Here is a 13,044-nt window from a genome sequence, read left to right as displayed (position 1 = left end):
CCTGCTAAGAGAAGGAGACGTTCTCTACAACAGCAGTAAATCAGCAAAACATGCACTTAAATATACAGTAAAATGTGGTGTGAGACATGATCCTTCATACATCATATAACAAAATGCCTTACTGGGAGAGTCACGCACATGCTAATGAGAACAGAGTGCTTCTGCAATGAGATATGAAGGGGGAAAATGGTTCTGTGGTGAGAGGGAGGCTAAGGAGAGGCTCCAGATAAGTGCACGGTCCCAGGGTGGTTGTGACCCCAGATCCTGCCAGACAGCTGGTGAGAAGGTGCTTCTCTTCCCTGCTGTACACAGCGTGGTGCCTTGGTGGAAATGGCAGGGAAAGGGGAGGGAAAAGGTAGGAAGGGAGCACTGCGGAGCTGCCCAGACCTGCTGGCTTTCAGTCTGAGCCTTGAGACTGTGGCAGAGGCAGTGGAGAGGCTCTGGCTTATCAGGAGGAATGAAAGGGCTGCTCTGCTGTTCACCTGCTGAGCGGGTCAGGTCATTACTTTGTTGTTGGTTTTGGCTGGTAAGCAGTTGTCTTTTTGCAGCTGAACACTGCAGGAATCGTTTCAGCATCTCTTCCTCTTTTCACAGGCATTTTTCATGGCTAGTTTACTAAACAGTGCGTACATCTGCAGAGCAAGGAGCTGGCTGAGGCACAGGTGGGTCAGCAGGGCTGAGGGAGAGGACCGAACCTCACCCCTCAGCGAGGCGGCCCACACGGCCTCTCCAGGGCTCGGTTTGTTGCAGGGCCGTGATGAGTGTTTCAGTCTCTGGGTTCCTGGGACAGCTGCTTTGCCTCCCTTGGTTTGTGTGGTCTCCAGTAGCTGCAGAAACGATGCCCAAGAGCTGGCCAAGCCATGTCGCCCAGCTCTGCTCTGTGAGGAGCGCTGCCTCGGCCGAGAACAAAGCTGGCAGGGGTTTGCCCCACTCTGCACATCCTGGGCAACCGCTACAGCTGGAGTAAGGTTACACACCTGGGGCAGGGATGTGATCCGATCCTGGCCTTCAGAAATGGTGGATGGAAATGCTCCTGATGAACCTCAACAGTGAAAGCTTCCAGCTTTGGACTTCTCCCGTGAGTGTCGTCACCCATTTTGAAGCAGGCAAAATTAGTGCGTGGCTGACATTTGCTGGATAGTGACAATGCAACCAACGTGGGAAATGTCCACCGTGATTTAACTGAGCTTCGGGCCAAATGCTTTGCTTAATGCAGCCCCTCTGCCTTACATTTAATGCCACTGATGTATTGGAAGGCTGCCATCCTCTGTTAACTGGAGTTGGGTTAGGAATCTTTTAACAGGGCATGTGCAGCACAGTATGAGGAAGCACCAGCTCCCAGTCAGACGGGAGCACGCTTATGAAGGGCTTGATGATGGGCAAAACCAAACTGATGTTGATACCGTGGAAAAGCAGATAGAATCAGTGATGGAATTAGACGTTCAGCGCCCAGGATTGACGGTGTAGGGGCAGTGGGTTTTTCTTTATGTGGAGAGGGGGAAAAGCAGCAATCGTGGAGACGTGAGGTGGGAAAATGAGCATGTCTGTACAGTAGTTAGCTGTTTCTAAATTACGTTGTTTTTTAAGTTAGGACATCTCAAGCATCATAGTGTCACCAAATTTGAATTGCAGCCATGGGAGTTTTCACTGCTGAAGCTGTGCCTGCTGCCAGTTTTGATGGGTTAGATGGCTGTGAATGAAGGATCAGTGGGGAGCTCCTTTTGGTACCTTCTACCAGCAGTTGAGGCACCAAGCACTTGGCTGAGGGATGGCAGCCTCGCGTGGGTGCAGACTGCTTCAGGCTGACCTGCATGGAGGAACTAAGATCCCCCACCATGTACATTTGTGACCAACGCAGTCATCCACCCAGCAAGGGAAGTTGCTTCACTTCTCACTCGAATTTGTATCAGAATGGTTTGTGTCGTTTCTTTCCCTGCTCTGTCATTTTTTCTTCTAAATCTGCTACAAACATGAGCACAGATTGATTTCAATAAAAGGCAGGCCACTTAAGAACGTGGGACATTTTAATGATTTGCCTTTTAATGAATTAGTCGGTGCTTGGGTTTTTAACAGCATTAAGGAGAGATAAAACCCCGATCCTTCTTGTCATGGCAACTACAATAAGCGAAGCATCATGCAGAAGACAAGAGAAAAACACGAGCACTTTCGGTCTCAGCCAAGTCCACAGAGTAGCAGAACTCATTACTAATTCAGAGGAGAACGTCCCTTGGAGCTCACCGTTACTGTTTTTACCACTAATAATACCAGAGCTGCATGAATTTAACAGAAGGTAGAGTTTGGCAGAAGGCAAGAGTACCATTGAAGTGCTGCTTTCCTCATCAGACATCTTCTTTCAGACCGAAGCCTTTGTTTTCTGCAGCCAGCCTGGCAAGAACAGTACTGGGCAATGGGGGAAGTGCTGGGGAGAGGAAAGGGGCATTTTTCAAGCTGTGCCAGTCTGATAACATTAAATCTGGAGAGAGAGTGGAAAAGGACATAGGTATTTGTAATTTATTCATAAACAACTATGCCATCACGAGAAGTTTTTTGAAATAATATGTGATAGTGCTTTAAATATTTAAGAGTTTGTTGACCTATTTTCTCAGTTAATTAGGAAATTTGGGGCTGCATTAACAATGAATTAAATGCAGTCTACTTTAGTCACTGGAAGCTACACTGAGTTAGAGAAACGTTCTTTCTTTCTAAAAAGGATGTAAGAGGGGAACTCCATTGTGTGTGTCTAGTCTTGTGCTTAAAAACCTATAGACCTCCTAGTAGGTGATGTTGCAGCTCATCTTACTGACTAGGAGAGCCTGAAGTCCACTGAGTCCTGAAGCAAATTTTCAGCTACAGCAGCCCGAACCCTGCCCCCCTGCAGTGAAGGGGCCCTGCTGCAGCTGCCCTTCTCAGCAAATGCAATGGTCAAAACTGCCTCATCTCTGCAGTCTGCATTTGTGAGTACGCTTATTTTTGTACTTGTTTATTTTATTATTACTCGACAGAAAATTGGCTATGTGTGGACTGCAAGGTTTCACGTCACCAGCCGCTGTACAGTAGCATGGCCAGAAATAAACTCTGAGTGTGGAAGACTGTTAGCAAAGGACGTGCTGTGTTACTCACGCTGCAGGAATCTGAACAGGAGAATAGCATCTCATGCATCCACTGAAGCCGTGGCAATGGAAGGGAGGAGGTGAGACCGGGGCTTTATCTGACTGTGAAGCGTGGAGGTGGCCAGCTAGCTGGAGGTACCTGCAGAGCCCTGCTGCCAGAGCAGGGAGTTGCCTGGTGTCCCCATCACCAGGAAGGAAGAGGGGTCTCGCTTCACGCGCAGGTGTCCGCTTAGCTTGGCGGGACGGCAGCATTGCGGTCTGTGAAATAAGTTGCAGCACCAAAGCTTAAGTCTGTTGTTCATTCAGCTGCTCAGAAGACAACGTGAGCCCCTTCGCCATAGGAAGGGATACCAGAGGGGGGGATCGCTGCTTTCTGAAAGGCTCTTAAGTTTACCTCTCAGGAGGATCACTGTCAGGACTATTTCTTGCTCTTTCAAAGCTTCAGTAAAACAAACCTTTGCCCTTGCTCTCATCACCTTCCCTTCTTGGAATGCATCGAGGGCCTTCGTGTTTTCCAAGGGCTGTTGTTGTGGCCTCCTGCTGAAAACCGTGCAGTCGGAGGAGGGTTTGCACAACCTCGGAGCACAAGGGTGCTGTTAATTTACCAGGCAGCCTTTGCTGGGGACCTCCAAAGTGACCTGAGAAGGGTATTTCTCAGTGTGTGTTAACTGAGTGTTAACTGGACTGACTTGAAGTAAAAGACGAAGTAAACGCTGGCTGTCAGGCTTAAACAAGCTTCTTCATCAGGTGCAAATGGATTGCAAAGGTTTTATTCCATTTGCACCTGATGAGGAGGCATGTTTCTCCCCCCCAAAACTGGTTTCTACCACCTTGTGTTTCTTTCCCTTAGATCAGTTCAGCCTTCTGTGGATCAATGTTCTCTACTAGTGAGTTACTGCTTCTTATTTTCCCGTTGAAACTTCAAATCTACTGGCAAGTATTTTGTCATCTGAAACGTAGCAAGTGCACAGACCTGAACCTGTAAGCTTCTAAATGAGAAAGCTGCTTTAAACCAAGGGTTTCTAGTGCCTGCAAAGGAAAGGGAAATGTAAAACTGGAAGCTTTTGCTGAGGTTAAACAGGAGACAACAGCACAGTGCAGAGGAAGAATTTCCATTTTTTTTTTGCTACAGCCTTAAGGTAATAGAGGCAGAGCAATGGTTGCAATGGCAGTTAATGAGCAGATATACAATATTAATTGCGGTACGTGTAACACGCAGAACAGCAGTTACTTTAGTTCGCTTAGCAGCCGTAGCTTGGATACTTTGACTAACACATCTAGCTGAGCTAGCTGCATCGGGTTTGTACACCTGTATGCCTGCCTATAGGCAGCAAAGACACCACTGCCTTCTAGAGTCTGTATTACATGTAGCTCAGCCGTCTTCATCTACAGGGGCGGCTGGCTCAGCTATGCGGCACTACCCTAAGGACTGCGATGTTTACATTATCCTCCTTTTCCCGCTGCCTGACGGGCTGATCCAGTTGTACTCAGCTTGAACCAGCACGAAGCTGTTCTCCCGGATCTTGCGGAAGTGCATCATCTCCCCGTTTTCTTTGACAGCGATGACGTTGTTGCCTGGCTCGCTGAAGGACACTTCTGTCCTCTTGTGGCAGTACCGGGCGCAGACGTAGCGCAGGCCGGCTGCCGCGGCCAGCCCCAGCACTGCCGTGCAGACGAGGAGGATGCCGAGTTGGGCTGCTATCAGACGTGTCCCTCTGTGAGAGTTGTCCCCCCTCCCTGGGATGGCAGGTTTGGGACCTGCTCCGGTCACCCATGGCGGCGTGTGCCCACCCACCTCCTCACTGACCTCCTCTTCCTCCTCACCCTCCTCTGACCGTCGGGGTGGTTTGCTTTCTGCCATTTGCCTCCAGGCCAATGACAAATTGCCGATGGTGTCCTCGTTGCCAAACCAGGCTGTTGTCACAGCGGCTTCACTCGGGTGAGTGCGTATGTGTAGGGCAGACCAAGAGGCCACTGCCGGCAGGGAGGTTTCCAGGGTGGTCCCATTCTCAGTACTTGCCTTTGAAAGCAAAAACACGACAAGAAATCCAGTGAGGGAACAGAAAGGAGGCTGATTAGACTCTCATCCACTACTGACTTCACTGTGTCATTCAGCTCCGTGTTTCTAACTGAAGTGTCCCTCAGCCTTACAATAACCCTATTTCATCCTCTGGTTACTCAGTAGCATTTAGGATATAAGCTAGATTCAGAGCTGCTCTGTCTGTGTCAACTGTCAGGGGAGATGAGGCAGTGGCAGTTGGTGCCATGGGGCAAGGCGGAGCGTGTGAAGGAGCAGAGGGGAAGGTCACGGGCAGGGGGAGGGGTCACTCACTGCTTTGCACAAGTCTGCAGCTCCCACTCTTGCTGTGGTATTTTGCACAGTCATTGTTATAACAGAAGATTCACTTAATGAACAGTTCCTGCCTTTAGTGATGCCAGCGTCGTTCTGAAAGGACGGATGTATCTTCCCAGCCATGATTTGTGTTTAAGTTCGCACTGGGTCCACTGAAATTCAGCATAGCCCTTCAAAGGCCGTGGGTCAAACTGTGGAGCTGAAGGACCCAGGCGGCCATTTTGGCATCAGCATTTTTGGGCCAGTCACATAAAACCCACAGTTTTTCCCCACAGTCCGTGTTGTCTTCTCAGTCTGCACAGCCTATTTGAAATCTGCTGCCTCTCAGTGTTGCTTAGCCACACGTGATAGCTCACATTACTGTTCTTGCTCGCTCCTGTGCTTTTCTAGGGGCTCTGCTTGGTGCCAGGCACCTTATTTTATCAGTCACAAAATGACAGCCAGGTCTGCGGTCCAGGTTTTTCTGCAGATTCCATCCAAGACTAACTGTGAAACAATCTTACAATTTAGGAGGCCCCCACAGAATTTTTCTATTCCCACTGTGCACCTGAGGCCCAATCCAAAACCTGAGAAATGTACTGGAGTCTTTTCTTTGGCTTCCCTGAGATTTGGATCTGACCCTTAGCAGCTGGCTACTCTCCAGCCTGTCCAGCCCAGCAGGCTCTTTCACACATCCGTTAATTACACCAGAGAAAATCTCACCCTCTGCCTTGCTAGTGAATTTGAAAGCTTGCTGGGAAGACTGTGTGACAGGACCACAAAGCTGAGGTAGGAACCCTGGCAAGCTGTGAACAAAAGTAAGGGGGAGTCACAGAGCATCCTTTGCAGAGGAGCCCATTTCCAAAGAAAGAAAGCTGCTAGTAAAATGCAGGTAGTAGGTAAAAAAAATCAGTAGCTGAACTGCAAGCTGTAGCTGACTGGCAAAGTTAGTCTTGCGTGTGTATGGCTCACTAGACCTCAGTGTAATCACACGTAGGGATATATTGTAGGATGTGGGGCTTTGCTGTAGAAAAAGTCCTTGCTCTGTCTCGCCTTTTTTCCCCTCTCTTTGTACTGCTTCTGTCCTTTCTTGCATAATTTTTCAGTACTTTTATTTCATTATGCTCTTCTGGTCTTGCCTTGCACAATCAGTCTTCCTTTCCATTAGTTCCCATCTTCAGCCATTTCCTCCCTTCTCCCCACTGCTCTGCCAGATGCTCACATTACATGCCCATCCTTAATTTGTTCTGTGTCCTTTCTAAATATCTGTCTCATTGTCTGTTGAATGGGCCCTTCCTCTTTTGTTTTCACCTCTCATCCTGATGCGTGCTTGTGCGAGCACATGAAGGAGCGTGTTTTCTTTGTATGCATTTCTGTGCTCAGAGGAACGGGAAAGCACCATAGAGGCTCTATATGTTTATGTTTTATATACAGAGCAGGCCTCCAGTGACACCACAAGGAGGTGACAACTTCAAGGAGCTTTGGGCAGAGAGCAATGCTACCTACTGATGGGGATATGGAGTAATTTTGGATGTCACTCCAAGAAGAAGTATGTTATTAGGAAATAAAGCTCAGCTCTGTAAAAAAACAACAAAACAGGCTTTCAATCTCCCCCCACTCCTAGGATGCTGAGGAATTTCACCTCTGGTGACTGTAATAAGCAGTACCTACTCGGCACATCTAGAAAGAAGCATCTCAGCCTTCCACTGGAATAAAATGCATATTTCCAGCCCAGTAACATCCAGCAGCATGAAGCTGTGGTCATGGCTACAAACAGAAAGAATTACTTTGGGTTGTTTTTGTAGTGAAACTCTTAGCAACCCAGACACCAGGAAGGAAGAAAAGAGAAGAGAGAGGAAAAAACCAATTCCCAGTTAAGGTTCAAACAAACAAACAAACAACAAAGAACTCAACAACCTCGAAGTAGTTTTAGTCACTCATGAGACATATGCATGCTTCTTGGTGTTGTGAAGCAGCAGAGAGGTTTTATCCTCACCTTCTCTAAGGACTTTCACCAGCTTCTAGCAGTTGCTGTCTTTGGAGAAAACAAAAACGAATCCTCCCCATTCTCAGCGCTTACCTGCCCGTCTTCTTTACATGTCACACACAGGTGTGGGTTGGTAGTGCTGGCAGTACTTTGTGCTCTGTAACAGAATAGGCGGGGTTAATATGTGATACCTGCCACTTCGGAACACAGAAGTAGAACCCCTGAGCTCTACAGCATGCACGATTTGTGAAGAGTGCCACTTGCTGGAGCAGCCTCGTGGTACACACAGTCGACACAGACCACATAGGCCATATGTTCCATAATGACTGATCATTTAGCCATAGTCCCATCATTTACACCCACAGTGTAATACATTGCATTAAAGGTCATGTGGCCTTTCAGACTTCTGAGCAGACCTCCTTAAGGCAACGTTTCATAATTGCTTTAAATCCTTTCTTCCTTTTCCCTGCAGGTGGAGAAATAGCTCTGTTAAGTTGGCCATTTCTTTGGATATTTGCACGCACTTCTAGAAAAATATTGCAGCAATCAATTCTGGTCAATAGCTTCTATCACATTTTTCAGTCACCTGGCTAGGCAGCTCTGCTGGGCTGCTCAGCACAAGGCCTGCACTCTGACTGTCTCACTGCCACCGTCTGTCACAAGCAATCTCTAAAGGATTATTTACCGAAAATTCAGCTAGCAAGCACCCTCCCACCTGCCCCCAACAGCCACACACACCTTACAAACACCCTCATTTACCCACAGTGAAACCAGCATTGATCTCCTTCCCCAGGACTGAAGGAGAAGCAGCTGTTCCCGCTACCTGTCCATCACATGGTGCAGTACCTGTCAGAGAGGCTCTGCCTGGAGGCGTAGTCCTGGAAGAGAAAACTTTGCAGAGCGTGGGCCATGCCTGGCTCTTGGAAGGCAAGCGATGGCTCCAGCCCTGAGCTGCTCGTGGGGCTGCTCCCTCCACTCCTGCTGGAGGCACCCCACAAGATCTGGGACAGCTGTGTTGGCTGAGCGGTGGGCTGCATATCTGAGTGGATGCCAATGCCTGACTCCAGTGCTGGTGTTGGCGTGATGCCGGCCAGACTGACCGGAGCTGGGCTGGTGTACTGCAGGGAGCTGGGGATGGCAATGGAAGAGCCAGAGCCTAGCAAGGCAGAGACAGCAAAAAGCAAGAGAGGAGCAGAAGTCGACCTTCTTTGCTTTGTTTCTTTCAAATCGCACTTGGTGCTAGCGTTTACTAGTAAGGACCACAGCAGTGATTTCATTTTTAAGGCAGCTGGTTTTAAATAGGAACCCAGACAGGGAGTAAAGAAGCAAAGCCTGCTGCCTAACAGGCATTCAAGTAAAATAATTAAAGCTCAGACTTGATGCTATGCCAAAAAGGCTGAGAAACAGATCTGATTGAAATGTAAGTAAATTCTTAGAGCCTTTTACCAACCAGAGGCTGCGTAAATACAAATAAGTACATGCCTGAAGGGTAGTGGTCACATTTAGAGACGAATGTATTCCAGTATGTGGGCAGCTTTGCTAACTGCACTTGCTTGTCTTTAGGACCTCGGATTTTAGGTGAAAGACATTTTGTTTTAGGGTGAAAAACGAGTGTTTTAGGGTTTTCATTCAAATAATAGGATCTGGCAACAGTGTTTATCCTGTTGGTACCCTCCTTGGGACTGACTGTTACCTAGGTTGCCCATTTGTGCCTTCTCTTCAGGGAGTTCTTCATAGCCATGACTGATCTCACCAGCAGCTGAAAAAGTTAAATGGGCCTCTTTAGCTTGTTTATCTCTTCTGTCTTCAATGGTTGCAAGGAATGAGCTGTAAAAACACCCTGCTGGAAACTGTCAGCATCAAACCACGTACCTTTGCTTGCTGTGCCAGCTACGTGGGGGCCAGCAGGTTCCTGCGTGGGTGCAGGTGCTGCAGGGCTGGCCTTCCTGCTGCCACCAGCAGATGTGTCGTTGTGCCCTCGCTGAGCCACGGTGGCCGATTCGATCCTTGCCCAGTAAACAAAGTATGACTGGACTACAGAGATGCTGTTAAAAGATAATTATGCAGGAATTTACTCTCTCGGTGTTATTAATAAAAGATCAGAATGCTCAGCTAATCAGAAGGAGTGCTTTAATCTAAAGGCAGCGTGAAAGTATTTTAAAGGATTAGCCCGTCACACGTTTTATATTACAAATAAAAGATACCGGGTCCCATACGAAAGATAGTGAGTGAAGGATCACTCATAATTACCATCAGTCAAAAATGTGTGGGAACTGAAAAGAAGTAAAAAAAATGCTATTAAATTCGCTGTGTCGGTAGAAGTGCGTTTGGAAAACTTTGAATAGCTCTGCGTATAATCTTCCGTAGGCAGGGAGACAACAGAGGTATTTACTAATTAAAACAGGTCAGTGTAACTTGTACAAACAGCAGAATAGGTAGAAAAAGCCACAGGCACTCTCTTCTCAGCCCTTCAATATTTGCACCTGCCTCACGCTCTGCTTTTCATCAGGTGCCAACCTTTAGCCACGTCCCCACAGCGTGGGGAAGCTTCATCCTGGGGGAGGATTTCAGCTCAGATCACTCAGATGCTTGCGAAGATGAGATGAAGGGGGAACGACCTTGCCTTTCCTGTGCTGAATGGTTCTTGTGAGACACTTTTACATGGAACAAGGAGCTTTCTCAGATGTTGTAACACAAGTTATGAAACATGGATTTACAATGCAGCGGGGGATCACCTTTACAGCACGTGCCGTTTGCTTTCTGCGTTAAATCTGCCCAAAGTTTACTGACTTATAAGTAATTTTTTGGGGGGGGGATCCGAGAGCAGAAGCAGCAGCAGAAGTGGGAGATGGGGAGAGAGCAGGGAGGAGGGAGCAGTCAGAGTTTCTTCTGGAGACATGGCCCATGGCTGGTGGCATGGCACGGCCTCGGGGAGAGAAAGGAAGGGCTGTGGGGCTGGCTTGGAGGGCAGCAGCTGCAGGGGGAGTCAGAGTGGGTGGCTAGGAATGGGCACGGCAGCATTTGGCCTATTTTTATCTGTTTGCTTTTCACATGTTTTTAATAGTATTTCCCAATCTGTAACAGTGGGCAAAATGGAAACGCTGAGCAGCATTATTTTTGTTTCAATTACTTTGCGTTGAATCATGATGAGACGTGCAAGCCACAGCACTCACCAGGAGGCCTGCGTCTTGGGGAGCAGCCAGGGATCTGGCCAAGGAGCTTCTAAGCACTTTTGTAAAGTCAGAACAAATCAATCTATTCCAAAATGAAAAAATCCTTGCACTCCCTCTAAGGCAGCCAGCTAGATTTTTTTATTTTGTTTTATTTTTATTCCAATTCAGCACCAAAATACTTGGACTTTGGTGCAAAACAGTGATGTAAGGTTTTGACCCAGTGCTGCCCACCCAGTCCTCCTGGGAGTAACTCTGTTTACATTCAACGTGAAAAAAACAGACAGTAAACTAAAAACAAAAACTCAACACAGCAATGACGTACGGCATTGTCCTGTAGGTAGGGAAGGCCTACGGGTGTGTTATTTAGAAAAGCAGGCAGAGCACAGTTCTCTCCTTAAGCCTTAACGTTTCTGTTTCCTAACTGCTTAGGCTGTCATCTCCCAGTGCATTTATTCTGAGGAAACGGTGACCACATAAGTAAAAAAAAGCAGTACCCAGCAGATACAAATGGGGATTTATACACCAGCTGGGACGCTGTTGCAGGACTTCGTAAGCGTTTAGCTCTACGGGATTCAAGAAACATCAAACCACCGTGCTAGAAAAGTACAATGGAAAAATGCAACCAAATCTGTGCAAGCTGAAAGATGAGAAAGGCTGACACTGCGAGGACGCTGACACTGGTTAGGGACTGACGTGCTCTTACAAAAATTTGATGTCTCCAATGGGTTGGTCTGGCGCTTTCCATACAAAGGACAGGTTTCTCTTCAGGGACTTGTCCGAGTGGGTGACAGTATCACCATCTTCAAAGCAAGACAGCAGCTTGGAGCCAGGAGGAATGAAGACAAACGTGCCAGCAGTTTCATCATTAGACACTTTGCGAGCTTGAAGCAAAAAGCCCATGAAATCCCGGCTGCTCCTCACTGTCACTGCAAGACAAAACATGGGACACGGAGGGATTTGTGTTGCAGTTCTCAGGTGAATTTTTTGTGATGGAATTTCCATCGGCGACTGTGAAATCAAAAGAAAACCTTGTCAAAAAAAAAAACAACCCAACAACGCAGCATCCTACAACCTTTGCCCTTACAATCTGTGTTGGATGTGCTGGATACAGGGTGCCAGACTATAGCTTTGTAGTACGAAACTGCACAGGCAGTTGGCTTGAGTCTTCTTCCCCCTTCATTACGACGCTAACCACGTTGCATTAAGTGGTATGCAGCCACCTTTAAGAAGAGATTTGGGTACCACACTGCGCATACGCAGAAGATGGCACACTGCCCTTGAAGGAGAGTTATTTTGGATGGGGATGGAAAGGGAAATTAGCTGGGCTGGAGAATGGTGCCTCTCAGCTCTGTCTGCAGCCTAGGCAGTCAACCCTCATGCCCCGAGGAGCGCCCATCTCTTATGGGGTGCTTCATGTAAGTGTGAGAGGCAGAGGGGTGGCTCACCCTCCGCAGGTGCCTCTCATGTGCCATTGTGTGATGGGTTCTGTATGGGTGAGAGGCAGCTGAGATAAATCCCACCCAAACCTACCAGCTGTCTCTGATGTGCAGCACGGTGGGGATCTGGGGCCAGGCACCACCTGAGAAAGCTTTAGGCAAAGCACTGCAGAAAGCATCTCTCTGTAAATACATTCATTTTCTAGTGATGAGATGTGGCATAATGCACCTGGGGCTGTGCCGTGACGATGGTGTCCCTCTTCCCATCCCTCTCTAAGATTAATGTCATCACTCACGAATAGATAGCGTGGATTTTTCAGATTCGTAAATGTTTCTTAAATAATTGCTCCTCTGAGCCAGGAGCACGGAGCAGAAAGCTGCTCTGCTCAGTACACTGGATTTCGAGTCACAAATGAATATAATTTGAGAGACTGTCTGCGAAACTGCCACCAGCAAAGACTAATAACTGCTTTAGGGATTTCTGCGGGACTGGGCTGAGACACAGCCAGCAGCTGTCCTCACCTGGGACCTTGTCTCCCGGGACGTAGAAGGACACGTTGGTGTGGACGGTAACGTAGTTGTTCGTGGGGCTGTGCAGCTGAGCCCGCAGGTGCCTGGGCATCATGTCAGCACAGGCAGAGGGGCTGGCGCCATGCGAGAAGGCGGATGTGGAGGAGACCAGGCAGAGCACGGTGCACGCACGGGCGGCCACCGCCAGGCGGGCCTTCTGCCTCTCCTGCATTCCGTCCAGAGTGATGGCAGCAGCAGTCTGTGCACGTCCGTCACCTTCCAGTGAGCTGAGCGGCCTTTCCCACAGCCTCTAAATGAAGAGGAATAAGTGACCCCCATGGCACGTGGATCCTCTCTGGGAATCCACAGAATTCCACATTTGGAAGTAAATTGTTGATGTTGCGAAGGAAAAGACCCGGCCAGAGGACACGTTTCTAGTCAAGTCATCCCTAGAGTGAATGGCTGGGAGAGAAGACTTGCTCCAGAAGTTTGGGTC

At 48.2% G+C, this 13,044-nt stretch overlaps 2 protein-coding genes across 2 annotated transcripts in view; one reads left to right on the top strand and one right to left on the bottom strand.

The window, feature by feature from the left end:
• ZNF827 (zinc finger protein 827) overlaps nucleotides 1-13,044 on the top strand; it is a 184,825-nt gene that overhangs the window by 1,944 nt on the left and 169,837 nt on the right. The window lies entirely within an intron of this gene.
• Nucleotides 4,215-12,833, bottom strand: LOC101749214 (reelin domain-containing protein 1). The gene is made up of 7 exons (XM_040699836.2): nucleotides 12,561-12,833; nucleotides 11,306-11,528; nucleotides 9,302-9,474; nucleotides 9,123-9,188; nucleotides 8,276-8,768; nucleotides 7,523-7,586; nucleotides 4,215-5,130 (listed from the first exon to the last, which is right to left on the bottom strand). Exons 1-7 carry the CDS (start codon nucleotides 12,778-12,780, stop codon nucleotides 4,549-4,551), a joined length of 1,821 nt encoding a protein of 606 aa, XP_040555770.1. The 5' UTR covers nucleotides 12,781-12,833; the 3' UTR covers nucleotides 4,215-4,548.

Source organism: Gallus gallus, chromosome 4, assembly GCF_016699485.2.
Source record: "Gallus gallus isolate bGalGal1 chromosome 4, bGalGal1.mat.broiler.GRCg7b, whole genome shotgun sequence".
NCBI classification, from domain to species: domain Eukaryota; kingdom Metazoa; phylum Chordata; class Aves; order Galliformes; family Phasianidae; genus Gallus; species Gallus gallus.
The sequence above is the reverse complement of the archived record's forward strand: the minus strand, read 5'-3'. Positions and strand labels throughout refer to the sequence as shown.

Coding starts and splice junctions, on each gene's coding strand:
- LOC101749214 (XM_040699836.2), bottom strand. CDS start 12,780: ATGCAGGAGAGGCAGAAGGCCCGCCTGGCGGTGGCCGCCCGTGCGTGC. Junction 9,475..11,305: donor ATTGGAGACATCAAATTTTT/GTAAGAGCACGT, acceptor ATCTTTTAACAG/CATCTCTGTAGTCCAGTCAT. Junction 7,587..8,275: donor AGGCAGAGCCTCTCTGACAG/GTACTGCACCAT, acceptor ATTCTGTTACAG/AGCACAAAGTACTGCCAGCA.